The sequence below is a fragment of the Tripterygium wilfordii genome, chromosome 18 (assembly GCF_013401445.1).
Source record: "Tripterygium wilfordii isolate XIE 37 chromosome 18, ASM1340144v1, whole genome shotgun sequence".
NCBI classification, from domain to species: Eukaryota; Viridiplantae; Streptophyta; class Magnoliopsida; order Celastrales; family Celastraceae; genus Tripterygium; species Tripterygium wilfordii.
The window spans coordinates 10,723,367-10,743,409 of record NC_052249.1 but is presented as its reverse complement, the minus strand read 5'-3'; the positions used below and the strand labels follow the sequence as shown (position 1 = coordinate 10,743,409).

Genomic DNA, 20,043 nt, shown 5'->3' with positions numbered 1-20,043 from the left:
TAAATTCATTAATCAGTTAACTGTATTACTCGAACAGAATCAATGTATTACTCCAACAGTTAAATGTTTTACTCGAATAGCCTGGACAATTACTCGAAATGGGCCATCATTTACTCGAATAGACTCAACAAATACTCGAACATGTGCCACCAATTACTCGAATAGACCCAAGAAATACGCTAAATGGTACACCTATATACTCGAATATACTCAACAAATGCTCGAACATGTGAATTACTCGATCATTTAATAGGTTACTCGAACATGTGAATATTATATTACTCGATCAAATAAGAAAAGTACTCGAACAAATATACATTATAGTATATTACTCGATGATAATAGGTAATTACTCGAACAAATGTACCTTGCATTACTCGAACCAATATTTGTATTACACTGAGTTATATACAATTTAATAGGATGAAAATAAATATTTACAAAAGTAAGTTAAAAATGTTGTCCGTATGACTCGATTGCGAATTTCCTCCTGTAAAACATCATGTCTGTCTGATTAATAAGTTGTATTGGCATTCCTGCACTCAATACCTCTATAAATTTTATTGTGAACATCCCACAATCTCCCCTGTAAAACATAAGATAGCATATATGTTACAAAAATATATAAACGTTAACCACCATGAAAAATTTATCTAACACTGGAAACATTTACCCGGTCTCTTGCTGAGGAACAACTTGCAATCTATGAGCAGGCCATGGGGCGACTCCTGCATCAATCCCACCCAAACGAAGGATGTATGGCAACATAGTCCTCAACGGTTTCATATGATTATTGCAATCCTCCTTGCTGGTGATTGAAATTTTGGGATCATATACATTGATCCATTTGTTGCCAACTTCAACCTCAATTGCAACCCAATGGATATTTCTCCAGTTCATGGGAAAGTAAATGTAATCTACACCATTCAATGGTATGGACCCTTCAGGGTTTTTTCCAGAAATATAGTGCTCAAAGACTTCATGTTTGTCCCATTCTCCAACATTATGAGGATCTTTAGTGAACTCATTAAAGTGGGATTCAACTGATACCTGTAAAATGTACTATATTATTTTTTCTCAAATACTCGAACATCCGACTAAACTACTCGAACATGTGAAATAAAATACTCGAACATATGAAATAAAAATACTCGAACATCCGACTAGAATACTCGAACATGTGAATTAAAATACTCGAACAACTGACTAAAAAACTCGATCATGTATCTTAAAAAACTCGAACATGTGAAATAAAATACTCGAACATCCGACTAAACTACTCGAACATGTGAATTAAAATACTCGAACAACTGACTAAAAAACTCGATCATGTATCTTAAAAAACTCGAACATGTGAAATAAAATACTCGAACATATGAAATAAAAATACTCGAACATCCGACTAAACTACTCGAACATGTGAATTAAAATACTCGAACAACTGACTAAAAAACTCGATCATGTATCTTAAAAAACTCGAACATGTGAAATAAAATACTCGAACATATGAAATAAAAATACTCGAACATCCGACTAAAATACTCGAACATATGAAATAAAATACTCAAACATCCGACTAAAATACTCGAACATGTGAACTAATATACTCGAACATCAAGTTCAACAACTCGAACATCTAACAAACATACTCGAACACACATATAAAATACTTACAGTGAATATAGTGTCCAACAGCACAACCTTCTTCTTGAATATGGCAGGGTATTGCTTGATCCTCTTCATGAGGAGGTACATTGCGACGTCCATATGCTACAAAATCAAAGATAACTATAAGTAACTATTACGAATAATTTTTTTTTTAAATATGGTTATATATATGTTACCTGGTCTGTCAACCAGTAATCGGGTGTCATTGCGTTGATAAACCAATTTTTGTATAACTTCTTTCCACCAACAACCAAATAAGATGTATCCTCAGCCCTGTTTCTTACCCATGCTTCAAATCCTTGTCTCCAAAGAGTCGAATACGACCTCTTTAAATTGATTGGCCAAGGACCATCAATATTTTGGTTGGTGCTTCTTTCTTGTGATTGACACTCTGTTCGCATTGGATTATATATATTTACACGTCTCGATGTGGAACCTCTTTTTCTTCCCCGTGTAAATGTGTACTTGGCTTTTGGAATCTCTTCAACTCCAATTGAACTTTTGTCTGTCATTGGCTGTTCAAACACTTGTTCTGTGAGATCCATCAATCCAGCAACTACGGCTGCATCCTCAACATCATCGGCATGTCTAACAGGGGAAACTGTCTTTCCCTCATTGTCCTCCTCCTCTTTATCCGCATCATACGTTTCCTCCTGGTCCTCTTTTTTATCCTCATCATGCGTTCCCTCATCATTCTTTTCACCCTCATCATCCTTTCCCTCATCATCCTTTTCACCCTCATCCTTTCCCTCGTCATCCTTTTCACCCTCATCATCCTTTCCCTCGTCATCCTTTCCCTCGTCATCCTTTTCACCCTCATCATCCTTTCCCTCATCCTCATTCTCATCCTTTTCATCCTGATTTCCATCCTTATCCTCCTTTTTCTCCCAATTTCCTTTTAACACTGCCAGACCTTCGTAAATTGCCTTGGTAGTCTCAAAAAAACCAGTAATACTTTCAACAATTTCCTTTTTCATGTCCAAAAGTTGACCACCATGCTCTCCCAACTTCTGCTCTATGGCATCGAACTTGGCCTTCAATATCAAATTCCCTCCAGCTTTATGTGCATGTGCATGCTCGATGTGATCATCCCTTCTCTTTGTTCTTTTCTCTTTTCTCATTTTTTCTTCAACATTAACATCGTAATCCCTCCTTCTCTTAGTTCTTCTCTCTTTTCTCTGTTTCTCTTCTTCATCTTCTTCAGACTTATCTCTGCTTCTTTTAATTTCTCTTTTCTTAATTCTCTTCATAACCTCCCTAACATAATCCTTCTCCAGCTCAGCCTCCGTTGGCACTAGAGCATCATGAACCTCAATCTGTGAAGATTAAAACAAAGTGATGAGTGAAATTAGAACACCAAAATACAAATACTCGAACATCAACCTACAACTACTCGAACATGTTACTATAAATACTCAACTATAAAACTACAAATACTCGAACATAAGACTAAAACTACCCGAACAACAAATTTTATTAAACATTTTAACTTCACTAACCTTTATCAGTTCAAATACATCTGACACGATGTCATCTGAAGTAGGGGTTTGATTCCCTGAGTACTTGAGTATTCTGGGGTGTGTTTCACCACATTTGGTGGCATACCTCTGGGCTATAATGGGTACAATTTCATACGCCCAAATCTTCAAATAATCAAAAAAAATATTGGTAAACTATTATTACAATAAATAATAAACAGAACACAAATAGAATGATCTTTTTTTTTTTTACCTGGAGTACTATTGGCATTCCATAAAGGCTGTATGTCTCCTTTGCCTTACCCTTACTCAAGTATTTTTCAGCCCTTCCAATCATGGCACATGCAAGAGAGGTAGCAGTACGTTCGTAGCAAACGCTTCCCCATGGATATTGGTTGAAGGCATCCAAATCATCCACAAGTTGGAGCCACTTAATATTAATGGCATTTCTTCTCTCTCTAGGCATCAATACAGACTCAACAAAATACACCAAAGCTAACTTCAAAGCATCATGAGCATTATCACATTTATCGAATGCCTCTTCCAGCTCAGCTCTGCTTACATTGGTCCCCTTCCCCTTACCCTTGCCCTTTCCACATTTTTCTTCAAAATAAAGGGATTTTAGCCTATTAACAGATGTATCAACCAGACTTGACACATCGGGCACAGATTCTGTACATAATAGTCCGGTGATAATCGCAAAATCTTCAATACCAAATGTGCACTTCTTTCCACCAATATTGAAATGCAATCTTTCTCCAAAATCACCCTGGGGAGAAACAATTTGACGTAGTAGAAGCTGGTGTATCAGTTGTGAAGAACAACTGATGTCATGTACATCCAGCATCATGCCAAAGCATGATTGCCTAAAAACCTCAAGTTGCTCCTCATTCAACTTCAATTTAATTGAAGTGGTAACAACTGATATGTTTGAAAATGTGGTTACCCAGGCGGGGAAATGTTGCTCCTCACTTATCAGATAGTCTACATGGGACAATTAATTAAAACACAAAATTAATAATACTCGAACAGCCAAACTAAAATACTCGAACAATAAATCATATATACTCGAATAATCAAACTAAAATACTCGAACAGTAAATCATATTTACTCGAACAATCAAACTCAAATACTCGAACAACAAACCATATTTACCCGAACAATCAAACCAATATTTACTCGAACAATCAAACCATATTTACCCGAACAATCAAACCAATATTTACCCGAACAATCAAACAAATATTTACTCGAACAATCAAACCATATTTACCCGAACAATCAAACCAATATTTACTCGAACAGTCAGTCAAATAAAAATACTCGAACAGTAAACCATATTTACTCGAACAGAACCGCCAAATACTCGAACAGTCAACCATATTTACTCGAACAGAGCAGCCAAATACTCGAACAGTCAACCATATTTACTCGAACAGAACAGTCAAACCCAAATCCCCAAACAGGATAATCTATTTACCCGAACAGTCAACCCAGAAAACTCGAACATCAACCAGAAAACTCGAATAGTAAACCATATTTACTCGAACAGAACAGCCAAATACTCGAACAGTCAACCATATTTACTCGAACAGAACAGTCAAACCCAAATCCTCAAACAGGATAATCTATTTACCCGAACAGTCAACCCAGAAAACTCGAACATCAACCAGAAAACTCGAACCGTAAACCATATTTACTCGAACAGATCATTCAAATCCAAATATATAAACAGGATAATCTATTTACCCGAACAGTCAACCCAGAAAACTCGAACATCAACCAATAAAACTCGAACAGTAAACCATATTTACTCGAACAGATCATTCAAATCCAAATATATAAACAGGATAATCTATTTACCCGAACAGTCAACCCAGAAAACTCGAACATCAACCAATAAAACTCGAACAGTAAACCATATTTACTCGAACAGAACAGTCAAACCCAAATCCTCAAACAGGATAATCTATTTACCCGAACATCAAATCATAAAACTCGAACACCAACCTATCATACCCAAATCCACTAACAACATACTGGAAACCTAAACCCATAAACGCTAATGAAATATGGAAACCCTATAGCTGGAAAAACTAAAACCCTAAGCACCCACCACTGATAAAATCAAAAACACAAACCGTGATCACTGCTTACTGGAACGAAACACAAATACAACACTAAATAATACATAACATACCCATGCTGTACCAGGTCGAATGTCACAGAAATCGTATATGACAGTGTATTCGAGAATGGAGACTATCGGAAATCGTCGAAAAAGAACGTTAAAGAAGAAAGAAGAAGGTGAAGGATGTCGCGGGAAGTGGAGGCCGGCCTTTGAACCAAAACTATGTCGTTCCAATGTGGAATAAGGGTATTTGGGACAATTCCTTTCAAAAAAGTGTTAGATTTCATGTTTTTAAAAAAGTGGGTTAGTTTTCAAAATTTGGTTTAAAAAAGTGTTACTTTTCCGAAAAACCCAAACTACAAGCCCTAACCCTAAGAATTAGAATCTCCTCACTCTGTCGCTTCCTCTTAATTATTATATTTTATTTCTTTCTCGCTCTTGCGGTGCGATTGCATTGTTATTGTCTTTTAGAATTCCACGAAGTCCCGTGGAACCGGAAGAGGAACTCTTCGACTCCCTCAGTTTGCAGTTATCGGGATCCGATCGGACTGGCCTTTTGGAGTCTACTAGCGTGGTGAATCTTCTAGGTCTCTGTGTGATTGGAATTTGGGAAATTTTTGACAATTGGCCTACTTTTTGTGGTGATTAGATAAGTTAATGAGGTTTATTTGGGTTTTAGTTGTGGTATTAGGATTCTTTTCTTCTTGAGTTCGAGGAATTGTCAACAAAGCAGGGTTTTTCTCCTTTGATTGGAGTGGTTAGGGTTATGGGTTTTACGTTATTTGTGAGTTGGTTGTGATAGAGGATAGTCTTTGTATTTGTATTTGTATGGGGATTTGAAAGATGAGCTGATCAGGCTACCAAAGAAGCTACTTCGTGATGCCAATGCCATTTCTGGATTGGGCTTCCAAAAAAATTTCGGTGATTTTTTGAGATACCGAAAAGGATTTAGCTCATTATCAATGTCTTGGGCAGGCGCTGGAGACATTCACCTATCCACTTCTCTTTCTAACTATCTTGATAGTAAGCTCCCTGCTCTTGCATTTCCCTGTGTGTTTCTGTATTTTATGAGGTTTAAATATTTGTTTCATTAATTTTGTGCATTATCGGTTTAAAGTTAACTCGAAGAAATTCTTCATTAAAATTGTCGTCTCTAGTGATGTTTATATGTTACAGATGGGCACACTTCCAGTTTTGTGTGCTTAGTCATACTTGTCGATTCAACGGCTTCTACCCATTTTATGGGCTATGTCTGGTTATTGTATTTAGGGTCCTTGTTTTAGCAAGATTTTCTGTTCATTTGCTTTTGAGCATGAGTATTTGGTACTGAAACAATGAGGTTCCTTTGTTTTTCAGAAGCGTGGATCTATTCACTTGTTATGTCGCTGCTTCTACGACCGTAATCTACACTTCCAATTTGTAGCACTGAAGTTTGATTTGAAATGAGAGGCTTTTTTAATTGCATGAATATGGGTTTCAAGTGTGTTTTCAATGTTGAGGATAAAATGATTGCATCTGTGAGGTTTTGTTTTACTTTCTTCTGAAAGTTTTTGTCACTTGGTTGAGTTCACATGTCTACCATATATTAGATGCAGTTTTTTCTTTAGAGGAAATTTGTTGTATCTTTGGCCTTGAAATTTTTGATGAAATTTGTATAGAAGTTGGATGTTTAATTGTGAGCATGACTTTTATTTTCTTCTTATCTGCTGTCTGGATTCTTAAAATTGTGTTTCTCTTTCCTCTTATACTGTGGTGCAGAAAAACTTTTATTATTGCTCCGAGATGGTCAAAAACTCTTGGGGATACTTCGTTCTTTTGATCAATTTGGTACCATTACCTCTCTCACGCTTGCCCTAGCCCTAGCCCTCCCCCTCCCGCTTCCCCTCCCCCTCCCACTCGCGCTCTCCCTCGCCCTCCCGCTCGCCCTCCCCCTCCCCCTCCCCCTCCCCCTCCCCCTCGCCCTCCCCCTCCCTCTCCCCCTCACCCTCGCCCTCCCTCCCTCCCTCCCTCTCCCCCTCACCCTCGCCCTCCCTCCCTTCCTCTCTCTCCCTCTCTCTCAAGATAATTCAACGTAGATGTTAATGCTGTCTTTTGAGAGGACAAAGGTATGTTAGACATCACGGTTCTTCTTAAGTTGACATGGACGCTCTGTTTTGACATAGACTGTAACAAAAAATACTAGTCCACATGTTTTTATGGTGTTGATTGTTGAACAAAACTAGTGTTACGAACTTGTTGAAATTTGATGAAATCTCAGAAGAAAGAAGCTTATTTGAGTATGGGTCCTCTTTAGCCCTTTGCATGAAGCTGTGGGTCCTATGGGACTAGTATTTGATGAATTTCGCTGAGGGTAGAGGAACTATTGTTTCAATCTATGTTTAATGCGCAACATGGCCCATTGGAATCAATTTTGGCTAGTTTAGTTTTAGAGTAACCTGAGCATCTTCAATATTATTTTGATCAAGTTGGGTTGGAGATTGTGTTAGTCCCACACTTTAAAACTTGTTAGACTGATGCTGATGCAGTGATGCTAGATGTTTGAAATTCTGCCTTTTTGTGTTTAGTTCCCCTCATATGAAATTCAGGTGTTGATTTGAGAGACGTGAATTTCTGTGATCAATGGGAGTGTTGTGGATCATGGGAATTTCAGTGATCGTCAGTCCAGTAAAAAAAAAGAAGTGAAAAGCTTGGAATTTTGCAACTCAAGTAGCAGGAAGAAAAGACATGGTAAATGACATACCTCTAGTTATCTTTTGGGCAATTTGATACAGAGGAATAGAAGGGCTTTCAAAGGGATAGGAATTTAATTTGAAAGCGTTAAAAATATACTTTTTAGATTATTGTTACAGTGACTCTAGAGTGGTAAGACTCGTTTCTTATTTCAGACATTTTTGAAAACTTGTATGCTTTTTTTAGTCCGTACTGATTTGATACTTTTCCATTCACTTAATTGTGTTAATCGTTGAGGTAACCTTTTCTGCAGGCACAAAATGCTGAGAGAGAAACTACAGACCTGAAAGGTTCAATGAGGAAGATGGGGGAGTTCCTTGATTTGGATTAGTAGAGCTTCACCATTCATCTAATATTCATGCCCCCCGCTCCGCAAATATTTCAGCGGTTGGTGATTAGCCTTGGATGATCGCTCTCTCTATCTCTTTCTGCAAAACTTGTGTAACTTTTTCAAAGAATGTAGTCTGGCTACTCTTACCCCCTGATCGTTCTTTTAGTTATAGAGAGCTTACAACTTTATTTTCTTGTAGGAAAGGAAAATGATCTTGTACAAAATCTCTAAAATGGGCTCACAAAAATGAAAGTGATTTGGGCCTAAGTAAACAGGCCACAAGTTTGGGCTTCTGTTTCCTTTTTTTTGGGTAAGCAAAGAAGTAAACAAATACAAGGGCATTCGTTCTCGAAGAGCAAAAGTGCTAAAAAGTCACAACTCACAGGGGCTGGGCTACAAGACCTGTTGGGCTTTCGTTTCAGTTATCAATGGACAAGAATGATGGGCTTAGGAGTTATAGCAGGCCCAATTTCTTGTTCTGTTTTTTGTTTCTCACTAGCTGATTTTTTGACTCTTCCCTCCTTGTAACAAACCCATCTATAAATACTTTTCTTGGGGCGACTAATTTTTTCTTTTTCAGAGGCCTCTCTGTCTCGTTCTCCCTCTTTCTCTCTCTGTGTCCTGTGGAAGCTCCATTCCTCTTAACCCTAACAATCACGACTTTCTCGAGAAGCCAAGGGACCGATTATCCCAGGAAAAAAAGAGAGCTCGAACTCGGTGGGAAAATGCAGCACCAGAGGCTGAAGCAGCAGCAACAACAGGCCTTGATGCAACAAGCCCTCCTGCAACAACAGTCCATCTATCACCCTGGCCTCCTCGCTCCTCCTCAGGTCCCATTCTCTCTCTCTTCATCTTTCAGCCTTCGATTCTTGGATGATCGGTGCAATTGAGATCGGTGATTTGTGTTCTTGATTCCTGTGTTTGAATGTGATTGGATTGTATGAGCTAGGGTTAGTTTTGCGAGGTTTGTATCTTGGTGTGCGAGGTTTTCGTTTTCCGTTAAGTTTGTATATTGTGGAGACTAATATTCTCATAATTGACCGTTAGGTTTTCATGCTCGCGTTTAGTTTTTTGATTACTTTCTTTTTCAATTGAAGAAGCGAAAGAGGGAGCTTAGGATTTCGTTATTGCTGGGGAAGCTTTAGTTGAGAATTGGTATATTATAGTTTAGTCTGATTAACAATGTTACATTGTTACGTGTAAGTATGTCTGTTTAGCTATCGGTCATGTTGCTCCCTAGATAATTGCAACATAGGCTTCTCTGGCTATGTTAAATTGCGTTTAGATTTATCAAGGGATGATTCTCTGGTTTGTGTCTGAATTTGTGGTGTGTTGCTTGTTGAAAGTGCTGATTTCTTCTTCAACATAATGGGTAGAAATTCACTTGTCGTTCTGAACAGTTTAGATGCAGGTGTGTTAATATTTTTTTAATAAATATTTACAGGTAAGTTTTTGAGTGTTGGGGAAACAATTTGAAACCTGTCCTCCTAGACAAGGTGATGGGGGGGTTGTTTTGCCACTTGATTAAGTAGTGATCTCCAGTCTCTGCTCTAAAGTTTTCTTTTGGTAACATTTTACTTAGGCTGAGAGTCCTGGAAAGAATGTAAACTCGAAATATCTTCTGTAAAATGTCATATTAGTTTTTGTATGGGTGTTACATTTTCTTCAAGTTATCCTGACTTTACCTTCATTTTCTATCAAACACTCTATTGCATGTAAAGCATGTAGATAGTTGAGATATTGTGGTGGTTCACGAATGATGGTTGCAGTCAATTTTTAAGTGCCCTAAGCCATAAATTTCTTACTTTTTCTGTAGTAAAAATATATCTATTCCTACTCTTATTGTGGGCTTAGCAAAAGTAAAAGGTACAGGGGAACGTGAACCTATTTTTTCGTCTATTGATTGGGCTTAAATGCATGGAAGAGTTGTCTTGATTTATGAATGGTCGAAAACTTTTGTCTGGAAGCAAATATTTATACTCTGGATTTCCTCAAAAAAGTGATAATGTGATGGATGAAGATGAACATCTTTGATTGAAAATCAGGGCTACAGTCAGGGACGGAGCTACGTTGTGTACCAGGGGGGCACGTGCCCCCCTTGGATTTTTATAAAAAAATACTAATTATAGATATTAGTTTGCAATCTTTACTTCGAAATGTTGTTTGGTCTGATGGTTAGGTTGCTTCTTAGTTTTTCCAGCCCTAGTTCGACTCCAATTGGCAGTTTTTTTTATCAATTTCTTTTTTTCTTCATTATTTTGCTTCGTAGCTATTGGATGACGTTAAAATAGAAGAGTTCCCTATAATTGTTAATGCTGGTTTTAAGGGTGATTTTATCAATTTCTTTTTTCTTTATTATTTTGCTTCTTAGCCATTGGACAACCTTAAAATAAAAGAGTTTTTCTATGGCTTTTCATTATTAATAAAGATTGTATTATTCAATTTATTCATCTAAAAACTAAAACTAACCATCTTTGTTTATTTCATTCAATTTCAACTCTTTGTAGCATTTTATTTAACAAAAGTTATTGACACAAATTCAATCGGGAAAAACATTACTCATTAATTCATGAAAGCATTACTCATTAATCACTAAAATTGATGACTGTAAAAGATGTTTTTTTTAATCTTGCTTGTTTACTAAATTTAACAAATAGCATATAGTAAATAGTCCAAAAAAAAATTTCGGTGGCACTGCCCCCGAACCCCCACGGTGCCCCCTCTAGTTCCAAATCCTGGCTACATCCTTGGCTACAGTCACTCATCTTAAAGTCATCTAGTTGCTTGGTGCGAGACTAGTAATAAGAAAAGGAGTTGGAATTCTAGTAATAGTATTTGGACTATGGCTATCTGGTTCTGGGGCATCTTTTTTTTCTTCTTATTGAGAATGTTGAGGTCTAAAAAATTGGTTTGGTGTCCAAAACTGGAGGACCTCATTTTTATTCTAGACAGCCTTATCATTTTGAATTTGTCTGCCTTTCCTTAAAATTTTGTGCAAGCGTTGATATTTTTTTCCTCCTAATTCAAGTTTAGTTGAAGCTGGCTCTGCTTTGGGGTGACGTATTTTACTTGTGGTTAGGTTTATTTTTGGTGGGATAGGAGCTTTTATTTTAACTTTTATTTTTTGTCTTTTATTTTATTTTCCTTTTCACATTTTTTATTTTGCAGATAGAGCCAATTCCAAGTGGAAATCTGCCTCCTGGTTTTGATCCAAGTACTTGTCGCAGTGTGTGAGTGTCTGTCTTGATATTTTCCTTTTTATTTTTTGTGGATGTGCTGTATGTTTTCTGTTTGACCTGTATGCTATTAGCAAATGGCTATGCCACTTTTGCTCGTCTCTCTACTAGTTGGTGATTCTGCTCTATTAACTTTTTAGATTGCAAAAATTTGAATTTACGCTTAGCGTGTACTTAAGTCTTATAGATCTCATGTATATCATCCTTTTATAAAACACTCAATGGGGTTGCTCATGCGTCAGTTGCTTTCTAATTCTGAAGATACTTGCTTAAGCACTTCAGAATTTCGTTTCTTTAAATTTTATACATGCAACTGATATAAAGAATTTATGTAATTGTTTTGTATATAATAGTGGACATTACAGATCTTTTGAACTGTATATTATTATAGGGAGATAACTCCTTGGTGTCTCCCTCTATTTCCATAAAACTTAACTTACCATTCAAAATGAAGCTTATTTTTTTTCCCTGAAAATGCAGGTATGTGGGAAATATTCATACACAAGTGACTGAACCACTTCTTCAAGAGGTTTTTGCTAGTACTGGTCCTGTTGAAGGGTGTAAGCTTGTTAGAAAGGAAAATGTAGGCTACTGTTTTTTTTTCATAGCTTTTATTGTTTCTTGATTGATTTTGAACTGCTGCACTCAACACCATAATAAGAATGTCTCATCACATTGTGATTATACTTTTAGAAATGGAGGTTTTGTTTCAATCCTTTTGACGTGTTTGACATCTCTGTTGCCTTTACTTGATGCAGTCATCCTATGGATTTATTCACTACTTTGATCGCAGATCGGCTGCTATCGCTATTCTCTCTCTCAATGGAAGGCATTTGTGAGTACTATTCTTAATGACAGCATTGCCTTCTTTTTGAATTTCCTCTTTATCTGATGTTATATGATTTGCAGATTTGGGCAACCGATCAAGGTTAATTGGGCATATGCCAGTGGTCAGAGGGAAGATACATCAAGTTAGTTCATCTCCATTTAATTTCTTTCTTGAATGTGAGTATTTTCATCCACTGTCATGTGTAACACAATATTTTCACCGTCATGTGCAGGTCACTATCACATTTTTGTTGGAGATCTCAGCCCTGAGGTTACTGATGCGACATTATTTGCTTGCTTTTCTGTTTATCCCAGTTGTTCGTAAGGCTCTTCTCTTCTTCGTGTCTGCTGATAAATATCATCTATATATTCAATTTTAGTAGTATTAGGTTTTTAATCCCTTATTTCTGTTATAATATAAATGTTGTCATGTTGTGGGTCAACCTAACTCACTCTTTCCTGTTCTCAGAGATGCAAGGGTTATGTGGGATCAAAAGACAGGGCGTTCAAGAGGCTTCGGGTTTGTTTCTTTTCGAAGCCAACAGGTATCATTTCTTGTAGTTAACGTGTCTTTCCTGTAGTAAACTGGTTTCTTTTCGAAGCCAACAGGTATCATTTCTTGTAGTTAACGTGTCTTTCCTGTAGTAAACTGGTTTCTTTTGATAGTTTTTAACATATTTTTTCTGTTCAGGAAGCCCAGGGTGCAATTAATGACTTGACTGGTAAGTTTTCTTCATATTTTAATTGCACCTGGTAACTTACTGAGATCTGTATATTGGGAATGAAATTGATTTAGTAGCCATATGAATTGCTGTAGCCTATAAGAGGCTTTTTTCCCCCCGTTCTTTTATCCCATTTGAATTTCATTTCTTCCCCAGTACCTATTGATGTTAATATCTGTAGGGAATGAAGTGGTCAAGGTTGTCATTGAAAATAGTCCGAAGATTCCCCCATCCGTATCCCATTTTGAATTGCTGTCTTAGATGAAACAGATGTTATATGCGCCTCTTGTTGTTTGATTATGCGTGAATCATCTGCAGAATTCTGTTTCGTTTGCTGATATATCAAGTATGCTTGATGCTGGTAGCCTATATAGTAAAAAATAGATCGATGAAGGATGATGGACATACATTTTATGGCAATTGATGGATACGTAAATTAAAATCCATATTTACGAGATTGTAAACTTGTTCTATTTCTTTCAGGAAAATGGCTTGGCAGTAGGCAGATTCGATGTAATTGGGCAACAAAAGGAGCGGCTTCAAATGAAGACAAGCAAAGCTCTGATGCTAAAAGTGTGGTGGAACTGACAAATGGCTCATCAGGTCCGTGGTAGTATGGAGCCAGATATTATAGGAGTCAATGAGTTATTCATGGACGATTTCAAATATTTTTTTCCTTGTTGGAATAATGAGCTATTTATCAACAAACTTATATTTCCCACATTGCGTGTGCAGAAGACGGTAAGGAGATGATAAACAATGAAGCTCCTGAAAACAATCCTCAATATACTACTGTTTATGTAGGCAATCTTTCTCCAGAGGTAAGATAAATCTTCTCCAATTTCATCCTTTTCAATGTTCTCCTCTTTCCCTGTTCCTATCTATCCCAACTGTATTTCTTTTGTTTCCTGCCTGCGTTGGTGTTGATTGTAGTCAACGGTAGTTATGCTTTCCATTGGAGGTGAAATAATACAGTGTTCATGATGATTGTGTCCCATTTAGTTGTTATGTTCACAACTTCACAATAAAATGCTCATTCCTCATATACGATGTTATACTTCGAGCTAAAATTTGTGATTTCTGGGATCATTAAATTTCTAACATTTCATTATGTTGTTTTATTTGCAGGTAACACAGCTTGATCTGCATTGCCACTTCCATGCTCTTGGGGCGGGAGTCATTGAGGAGGTCAGGGTTCAGCGTGACAAAGGATTTGGTTTTGTTAGATACAATACTCATGCTGAGGCAGCTCTTGCTATTCAAATGGGCAACATTCAGTCAATTCTTTGTGGCAAGCCAATCAAGGTTTGTTATTCTGCTTATCTTATGAAGGCCTAGCTAGATTATTTTCAACCCCCCCAAAACACACACTGCATTAGGCAACCCCTTTCTCTCTGACTTTTTTGTGTAGGTACTTGCATGTGTTGTATCTGTGCTTGAGTAGATTCGTGAGTTAGTACTTTTTTAAAATTAATTCCTCTTGATTTGTTGAGGCACAATAAAATCTAGGGCTAAACTGCTATCAATAGAATTAATTCGAATAGATTAATATGTAATAATGCCTATAACTTCTCTACTATTCAGTTATTTACATGGAGTGAGGTTATTCTTGCTTGATGCGCAGCCTTAGATTATTTGGGCAGGTTTTGAGTAAGGTGGACTTGGTAATAGAGAAGCTAGCATTTCTATCAGATTTGTTCTAGCATTTCTAGTCCAGTAGAGTAGAACTATGACAATGACATAGTCAACAGATCCATGATGTGTCCATACCATTAAAGGGATCTTTTTATGAGTTAGACATGAGAATCTAGGTCATTTGAATTCAAAAATAAAATCAAGTAAATGTACTTGCAAGTGATAATACTGATGCATGGTGAAAGCTTTCAAAAAGTACATGCTGAAGGCTTGCAAAAGATTTATTTTCTTATGGTCTTAAATTCTTAAAGAGTCCTCTTAATTTTAAAGGATGGAAGTCTAGGAGGATAAGGAGCTGTTAAGTACGTGCAACTTTTGTTTGCGAGTGAAGCCTTATGAGACCTTTTCCAGCTTTGTGTGATACTCTGAAACTGACTGTTAAATTATTTTTTTTTCTCTTTTGTGCCTGCAGTGTTCCTGGGGTAGCAAGCCCACTCCACCAGGCACAAGTTCAAACCCACTACCCCCGCCCGCTGCAGCACCTATGCCAGGCATCTCCGCAACTGACCTCTTGGCCTATGAGCGGCAGCTGGCAATGAGCAAGATGGGCAGTGTCCATGCTCTGATGCACCCTCAGGGACATCATGCCCTGAAGCAAGCCGCAATGGGAATGAGTGCTGGAGCCAGCCAGGCAATATATGATGGTGGTTTCCAAAGTGTTGCGGCTGCCCAGCAGCTCATGTACTACCAGTGATAATACCTTTATTTCCTTTTCTTTCCAGGTGGTGTTTGAGTTTCAGAAATTTAGGAAGCTTTTTATGTTTACATGTCGTCTTGCGGTGATGTTTTTGAGATTATTTATATATAATATAGTATACTGGCAAAATGTACGGCTGCAATACGTGATATGTATGCACTGCTGTTCCTGTGTAGAGTTGAGTATCTGCTAAGCACTAGTGATTACTGTGAGGGGGAATTGGCTTTGTGTAGTATGGATGGTCTTTTTAGTTTTGAATGTTTAAAGTCATTTTGAATTTCTCCTTTATGTGTCCAGATCCCCACTGCGACACACTTGCCTACACAAAAGATAAGCATAACAGTCATTTCCGCGAAAAGGAGACAGGAGCTCAGCGCCTTGGATGATTTGTATTGCTAGAACAGTATTGAAGGTTCTAACTGTAACTAATCACACCAGGATACAAAAAACCATGCTGGGAGTCTGCAATTCAAATTCTCCAATTACAAACCTCTGCTAATGCTCTATATAGCCTGTTGGCCATGGAAACTGTTTAATCTGTCTCCAACCTTGCAATATACTCGTCATAAAATTTCCCAGCTCGTTCCAGATCTCCTATTTCGGTATAACAGTCAGCAATTGCCCCATATGCCTCTGTGTTTCCAGAGTCTTCGCCTTCTCGCTCTGACATTCCCAGAACTATAGAGTGGTATTTAATGGCTTCCCGGTACTTTCCCTGCCTTTGTAGTGAGGCTCCTGAAGTGGAAATGCAAATTCCGCCTCTCAGAAAAATCTGTCGTAAGCATGTTACAAGAAAGCTACATCCCAGAAGCCATGTTACAAAAATCTGTCGTAAGCATGTTACAAAAATCTGTCAGAGCTAAAGTTACATCATCTTACCTCCAACGGTGGCCCCTATGAGGGCTACAAATAGCAGTAAAGGCATGTTAAAAACCGAATTTTCAGCTTCACATTTTTCTGCCAAAGCTTCAAAAGGAGTCGCCAGGGTAAAGGCGTTGATGACTAAAAGTCCCATCATTTTGGACCTTGATAACAATTTTACCTGTTTGAGGTAATAATATATATCAGATAGCAAAACACAGTGATGGTGCAAGAAAACAAATATTTCCATATACACAGACAAACAATTTTTCCTTACGTTGTTATATTCGATTCAGCTTATGCTTGTGTACCAACAAAACAATGAAATTTCATAACATAAGAGATTGAGAGTGGATTGTAGGTGCTTATGATACTTCAAGAAATGATTTTGAGTTTTTGACCCCAGGAAAATCACAAGCACACAGACTTTATCCAGCTTCCATATTTTTGCTACACTTGAAGAAGACAACAGGATTTGCGCATTTATTATGAGTGTGGAAGCAGAAAACGGTCATTCTTTTTCTACTTCAAATCTATTTATTCACAATGGTGGAACACAATCAAGGGTTTAGTATTCTTCTTCCAAGATATTTTTTTGAAGGTTAAGAATGATTATAAGAGACTAGCAGGAGTAAAGAAGGATTATATAGCTTACACCACGGGAACTCACCATCATACCTCATCATGAAATATCCATTTCAATTTTTTTTCACCAACTGGTAGCATTTGGTTGATGATGCAGCTTCCTTCAAACTTGCATAAACCATTAAGTGTTTCGTGTATGCCTTCCCTACTTGGCAACATACTGCGATTTCCACATGATCGAGTGGAAATATCTCCGAAAAATGGAAACCTCTCTACTCTATAGTGAGGTGAAGCTAATTTTCCTGGTTCAATCACGTAAAAGAACGTTACTGTAAGTTTTATGTGCAACAGTTAATATGATAACGAAGTAATACAATGAATTCTTTACTCCCAATTGGTAAATCCTCAATAATACATATGAACCCATCTTAAATTTTGTTTTGCATAACCAATTTAAATTCTTGTAAGACAATCTTCCTAGTATACCCGCCTCAATACATATGCACATACTAGCATTTCAAATGTGTTGTGTTATGCTACTCCACTCGTTACTACACCGGTTAATTTCAACAAACACAATTCAAGTATAAAATTGTAGTGAATAAAAATTGATCAACACGTTGGCCGAACACTCCTTGTCATTGCTTGGCCGAACACTCCTTGTCGTTGATTGGGATGTTCGGTTGTTTGCTCATCCGGCTGCCCTCACCCTGAAAACAATGGCGGTCAGTGAACCGACAGCCATTTTAGCTGCCGAGGGCACTCCGACACTCAAGTTAGTGTTCAAGGTAATCACCAGCCAAATGAATAAGAAAATAGAGCTTAAAGAATACCTTGAGGTCTTGACCCCTTGAGTTTCATACTTACACAACTCATCTGAATATCTGTAGAGATTTCCTCAACTCATTTGATTTGAATATTCGTAAAGATTTCCCTAAATAAATTTTCTGATAAAAGTCTATCTCAATCGGAGTGACTAATAGGATTTTGACACGTGCTAGTCTTGAAATACTCCCCACATTTGCCCCCAAACTCCCTTTGTAAAGATTTCCCTAAATAAATTTCCTAATAAAAGTCTATCTCAATCGGAGTGACTAATAGGATTTTGACACATGCCAGTCTTGAAATACTCCCCACATTTGCCCCCAAAATCCCTTTCAGAGTCGTTTGGACTTTGTTAATTGGATCGGTCTATGTCCATGTGTTACTCTTTATTCAATACACAACCATGCTTTGAGACTAGGGAAAAGAAATAGATACTCCACTTCACATTAGCCCCCGCTCTATAGCGGCTCCACTCCAGATCAACCCCGCTCCATAGCGGCTCGACTCCAAATCGGTCCCCGCTCCAAACAAGCTTTTCAAAGTGTATTGGAGGAGAACTCCATCAACATTATCTCAAGCTTAAGTAGCGATTTTTTTTAAAAAAAAAAGAAAAAAGTAAAGAAAATGTGGCACTATAATCTTGAAGAGACATAAGATGAGTAGTTACCGGGAGCAAGGGATTTGCCGGAGAACATATTGGACGGTTGAGATTGCGAAGACTTCGGTCGGGCATGGAAGCAACAATCATGGATCACCAATGCCATATTTGCTTGGGATAAGTGTGTAATCTCAAGTCTTGAACTCGCAATCAAATTGCGAGAATCTCAAAACGGGCCGTGGTCAGACCGAACGTACTGGCCCGTTTGGAGCCGAGCTAGGCCCGGCCAACATTGCCACATTGGTTGGGCTGGAATATCCACCGTCTTACGCCGCCTCCTACACCAAGAGAGTCCTCCTCCTGCAAACTTCTCTCAGAGACTCTCTCTTCATTCGTACATTCCCTTATTTTCTTATAGTTCTATGTTGGGATCGAACGAACTGATGGTTCTAGGGTTCTATGGTTTCTCTCTGGACTACTTTCAACCCATTCAAACATTCCCATTTAACCGATTGTGATTTTGAGTTTACTTTTCTCATGATGCAAGTTAGATGTAGAGCTCCTGAATTCTCAGAAAACTTATTTGGGTATCTCAATTAAGATGAAAAAATGACTCTTTTTTTCATCCTCTACATTTTCCCTTTTCTTTCCCACCTTTCAAACAACATAATAAAGCCTTGAATTCTCAAAAACTCAACAATTGTGGGCGTCTCTGAATTTGAGATTGAGTTGCGAAAGTTGTTGTTTTCCCTCATTCTTTCTCTAAATTTTCCTCATTTTATTGTCTTTCAACCTAAATTCATAAATTCTTTTTGAGAAGCGACGGATTGGTGTCTGCACAAGTGTCTAGAAAGCCTCAAACTCTCACGAACTCCTCGTGTGCAGGGGTGTGAATCGGTCGGTTTGATCGGTTATTTTACATTGGAACACCCGGGTCGAAATTTTGGTTTTTTTAGATATAGAAAACCGATAGCCAACGGTTACGATTATCTTGACATGAAAACCGCCCAACGATTTTCGATTATTATAGTCTGTTTTTGGGTCAAACATTTGGGTTTCATACACTAACTTAGTATACTTGCTAATATGTGAAAAATTAAATAGTCATTTGGCCCATGCCCATAAGGTATAAATAGTGTAACCTAATACACATCCAATATTCATAATCCAAAGAAACAAAGAAAAATTGAAAGATTAAAGTCAAAACAATATTTAAGGTCAAAGGATCACACCTGGGCCATTGATTCGAAAATCAATGGTCCAGATTGCAATTATCATACTAATATATTTAAGTATTTAAGTCATTAGTAATAAGAAATTATTAAGAATAAAATATTATAAATTTATAAGTAAAACTGTAAATTTGTAAAACTTAAGACAACAACTTTAACTTACTTAACTATATTATATATATATATATATAATATTTATAAATATATAATTTCAATCGGTTCTGTCGGTTCAATCGATTTGTCTTGATAAATAAAAAACCGACCAAATTTTCGGTTTTTAACTTAGCATGACCGATCGATTCGGTTTTCACTCACTTGTATCACATGAACCGCCCAATGGGTCGATTCGGTCGGGCGGTTTGATTTTTTGGGTTAATTTTCGCAGCCCTACTCGTGTGTGCGCCATGTTTGAGTCCTGTGATAAA

At 37.5% G+C, this 20,043-nt stretch overlaps 4 protein-coding genes across 4 annotated transcripts; 1 reads left to right on the top strand and 3 right to left on the bottom strand.

Annotated features, from left to right (window-relative positions):
* Nucleotides 1-374: 374 nt before the first annotated feature.
* Nucleotides 375-1,036, bottom strand: LOC119984150. The gene is made up of 2 exons (XM_038827971.1): nucleotides 674-1,036; nucleotides 375-586 (listed from the first exon to the last, which is right to left on the bottom strand). Exons 1-2 carry the CDS (start codon nucleotides 898-900, stop codon nucleotides 451-453), a joined length of 363 nt encoding a protein of 120 aa, XP_038683899.1. The 5' UTR covers nucleotides 901-1,036; the 3' UTR covers nucleotides 375-450.
* A 584-nt stretch (nucleotides 1,037-1,620) lies between these two features.
* Nucleotides 1,621-5,351, bottom strand: LOC119983469. Its single transcript, XM_038827140.1, has 7 exons — nucleotides 5,348-5,351; nucleotides 4,093-4,130; nucleotides 3,400-4,041; nucleotides 3,168-3,311; nucleotides 2,595-2,984; nucleotides 1,845-2,381; nucleotides 1,621-1,770 (listed from the first exon to the last, which is right to left on the bottom strand). Exons 1-7 carry the CDS (start codon nucleotides 5,349-5,351, stop codon nucleotides 1,621-1,623), a joined length of 1,905 nt encoding a protein of 634 aa, XP_038683068.1.
* Nucleotides 5,352-8,858: 3,507 nt separating this feature from the next.
* On the top strand, nucleotides 8,859-15,775 carry LOC119984149 (oligouridylate-binding protein 1B-like). Its single transcript, XM_038827970.1, has 12 exons — nucleotides 8,859-9,169; nucleotides 11,508-11,569; nucleotides 12,056-12,158; nucleotides 12,334-12,410; nucleotides 12,485-12,546; nucleotides 12,637-12,724; nucleotides 12,873-12,948; nucleotides 13,095-13,125; nucleotides 13,609-13,728; nucleotides 13,861-13,946; nucleotides 14,254-14,430; nucleotides 15,233-15,775. The coding sequence occupies exons 1-12, from the start codon at nucleotides 9,065-9,067 to the stop codon at nucleotides 15,512-15,514; spliced, it is 1,269 nt and encodes a 422-aa protein (XP_038683898.1). The 5' UTR covers nucleotides 8,859-9,064; the 3' UTR covers nucleotides 15,515-15,775.
* Nucleotides 15,776-15,926: 151 nt separating this feature from the next.
* Nucleotides 15,927-18,552, bottom strand: LOC119983468 (protein FLUORESCENT IN BLUE LIGHT, chloroplastic-like). Its single transcript, XM_038827139.1, has 4 exons — nucleotides 18,456-18,552; nucleotides 17,057-17,292; nucleotides 16,397-16,559; nucleotides 15,927-16,276 (listed from the first exon to the last, which is right to left on the bottom strand). Exons 1-4 carry the CDS (start codon nucleotides 18,550-18,552, stop codon nucleotides 16,050-16,052), a joined length of 723 nt encoding a protein of 240 aa, XP_038683067.1. The 3' UTR covers nucleotides 15,927-16,049.
* Nucleotides 18,553-20,043: the final 1,491 nt, after the last annotated feature.

Coding starts and splice junctions, on each gene's coding strand:
- LOC119984150 (XM_038827971.1), bottom strand. CDS start 900: ATGAACTGGAGAAATATCCATTGGGTTGCAATTGAGGTTGAAGTTGGC. Junction 587..673: donor GTTCCTCAGCAAGAGACCGG/GTAAATGTTTCC, acceptor TATGTTTTACAG/GGGAGATTGTGGGATGTTCA.
- LOC119983469 (XM_038827140.1), bottom strand. Junction 4,042..4,092: donor AGCAACATTTCCCCGCCTGG/GTAACCACATTT, acceptor ATTAAATTGAAG/TTGAATGAGGAGCAACTTGA. Junction 2,382..2,594: donor GTTTTTTTGAGACTACCAAG/GCAATTTACGAA, acceptor GATGAGGGAAAG/GATGATGAGGGTGAAAAGAA.
- LOC119984149 (XM_038827970.1), top strand. CDS start 9,065: ATGCAGCACCAGAGGCTGAAGCAGCAGCAACAACAGGCCTTGATGCAA. Junction 12,159..12,333: donor AGCTTGTTAGAAAGGAAAAT/GTAGGCTACTGT, acceptor TACTTGATGCAG/TCATCCTATGGATTTATTCA. Junction 13,947..14,253: donor TAGGCAATCTTTCTCCAGAG/GTAAGATAAATC, acceptor TTTTATTTGCAG/GTAACACAGCTTGATCTGCA.
- LOC119983468 (XM_038827139.1), bottom strand. CDS start 18,552: ATGGCATTGGTGATCCATGATTGTTGCTTCCATGCCCGACCGAAGTCT. Junction 17,293..18,455: donor CGGCAAATCCCTTGCTCCCG/GTAACTACTCAT, acceptor TAAAACTTACAG/TAACGTTCTTTTACGTGATT. Junction 16,560..17,056: donor AATGGATATTTCATGATGAG/GTATGATGGTGA, acceptor TACCTCAAACAG/GTAAAATTGTTATCAAGGTC.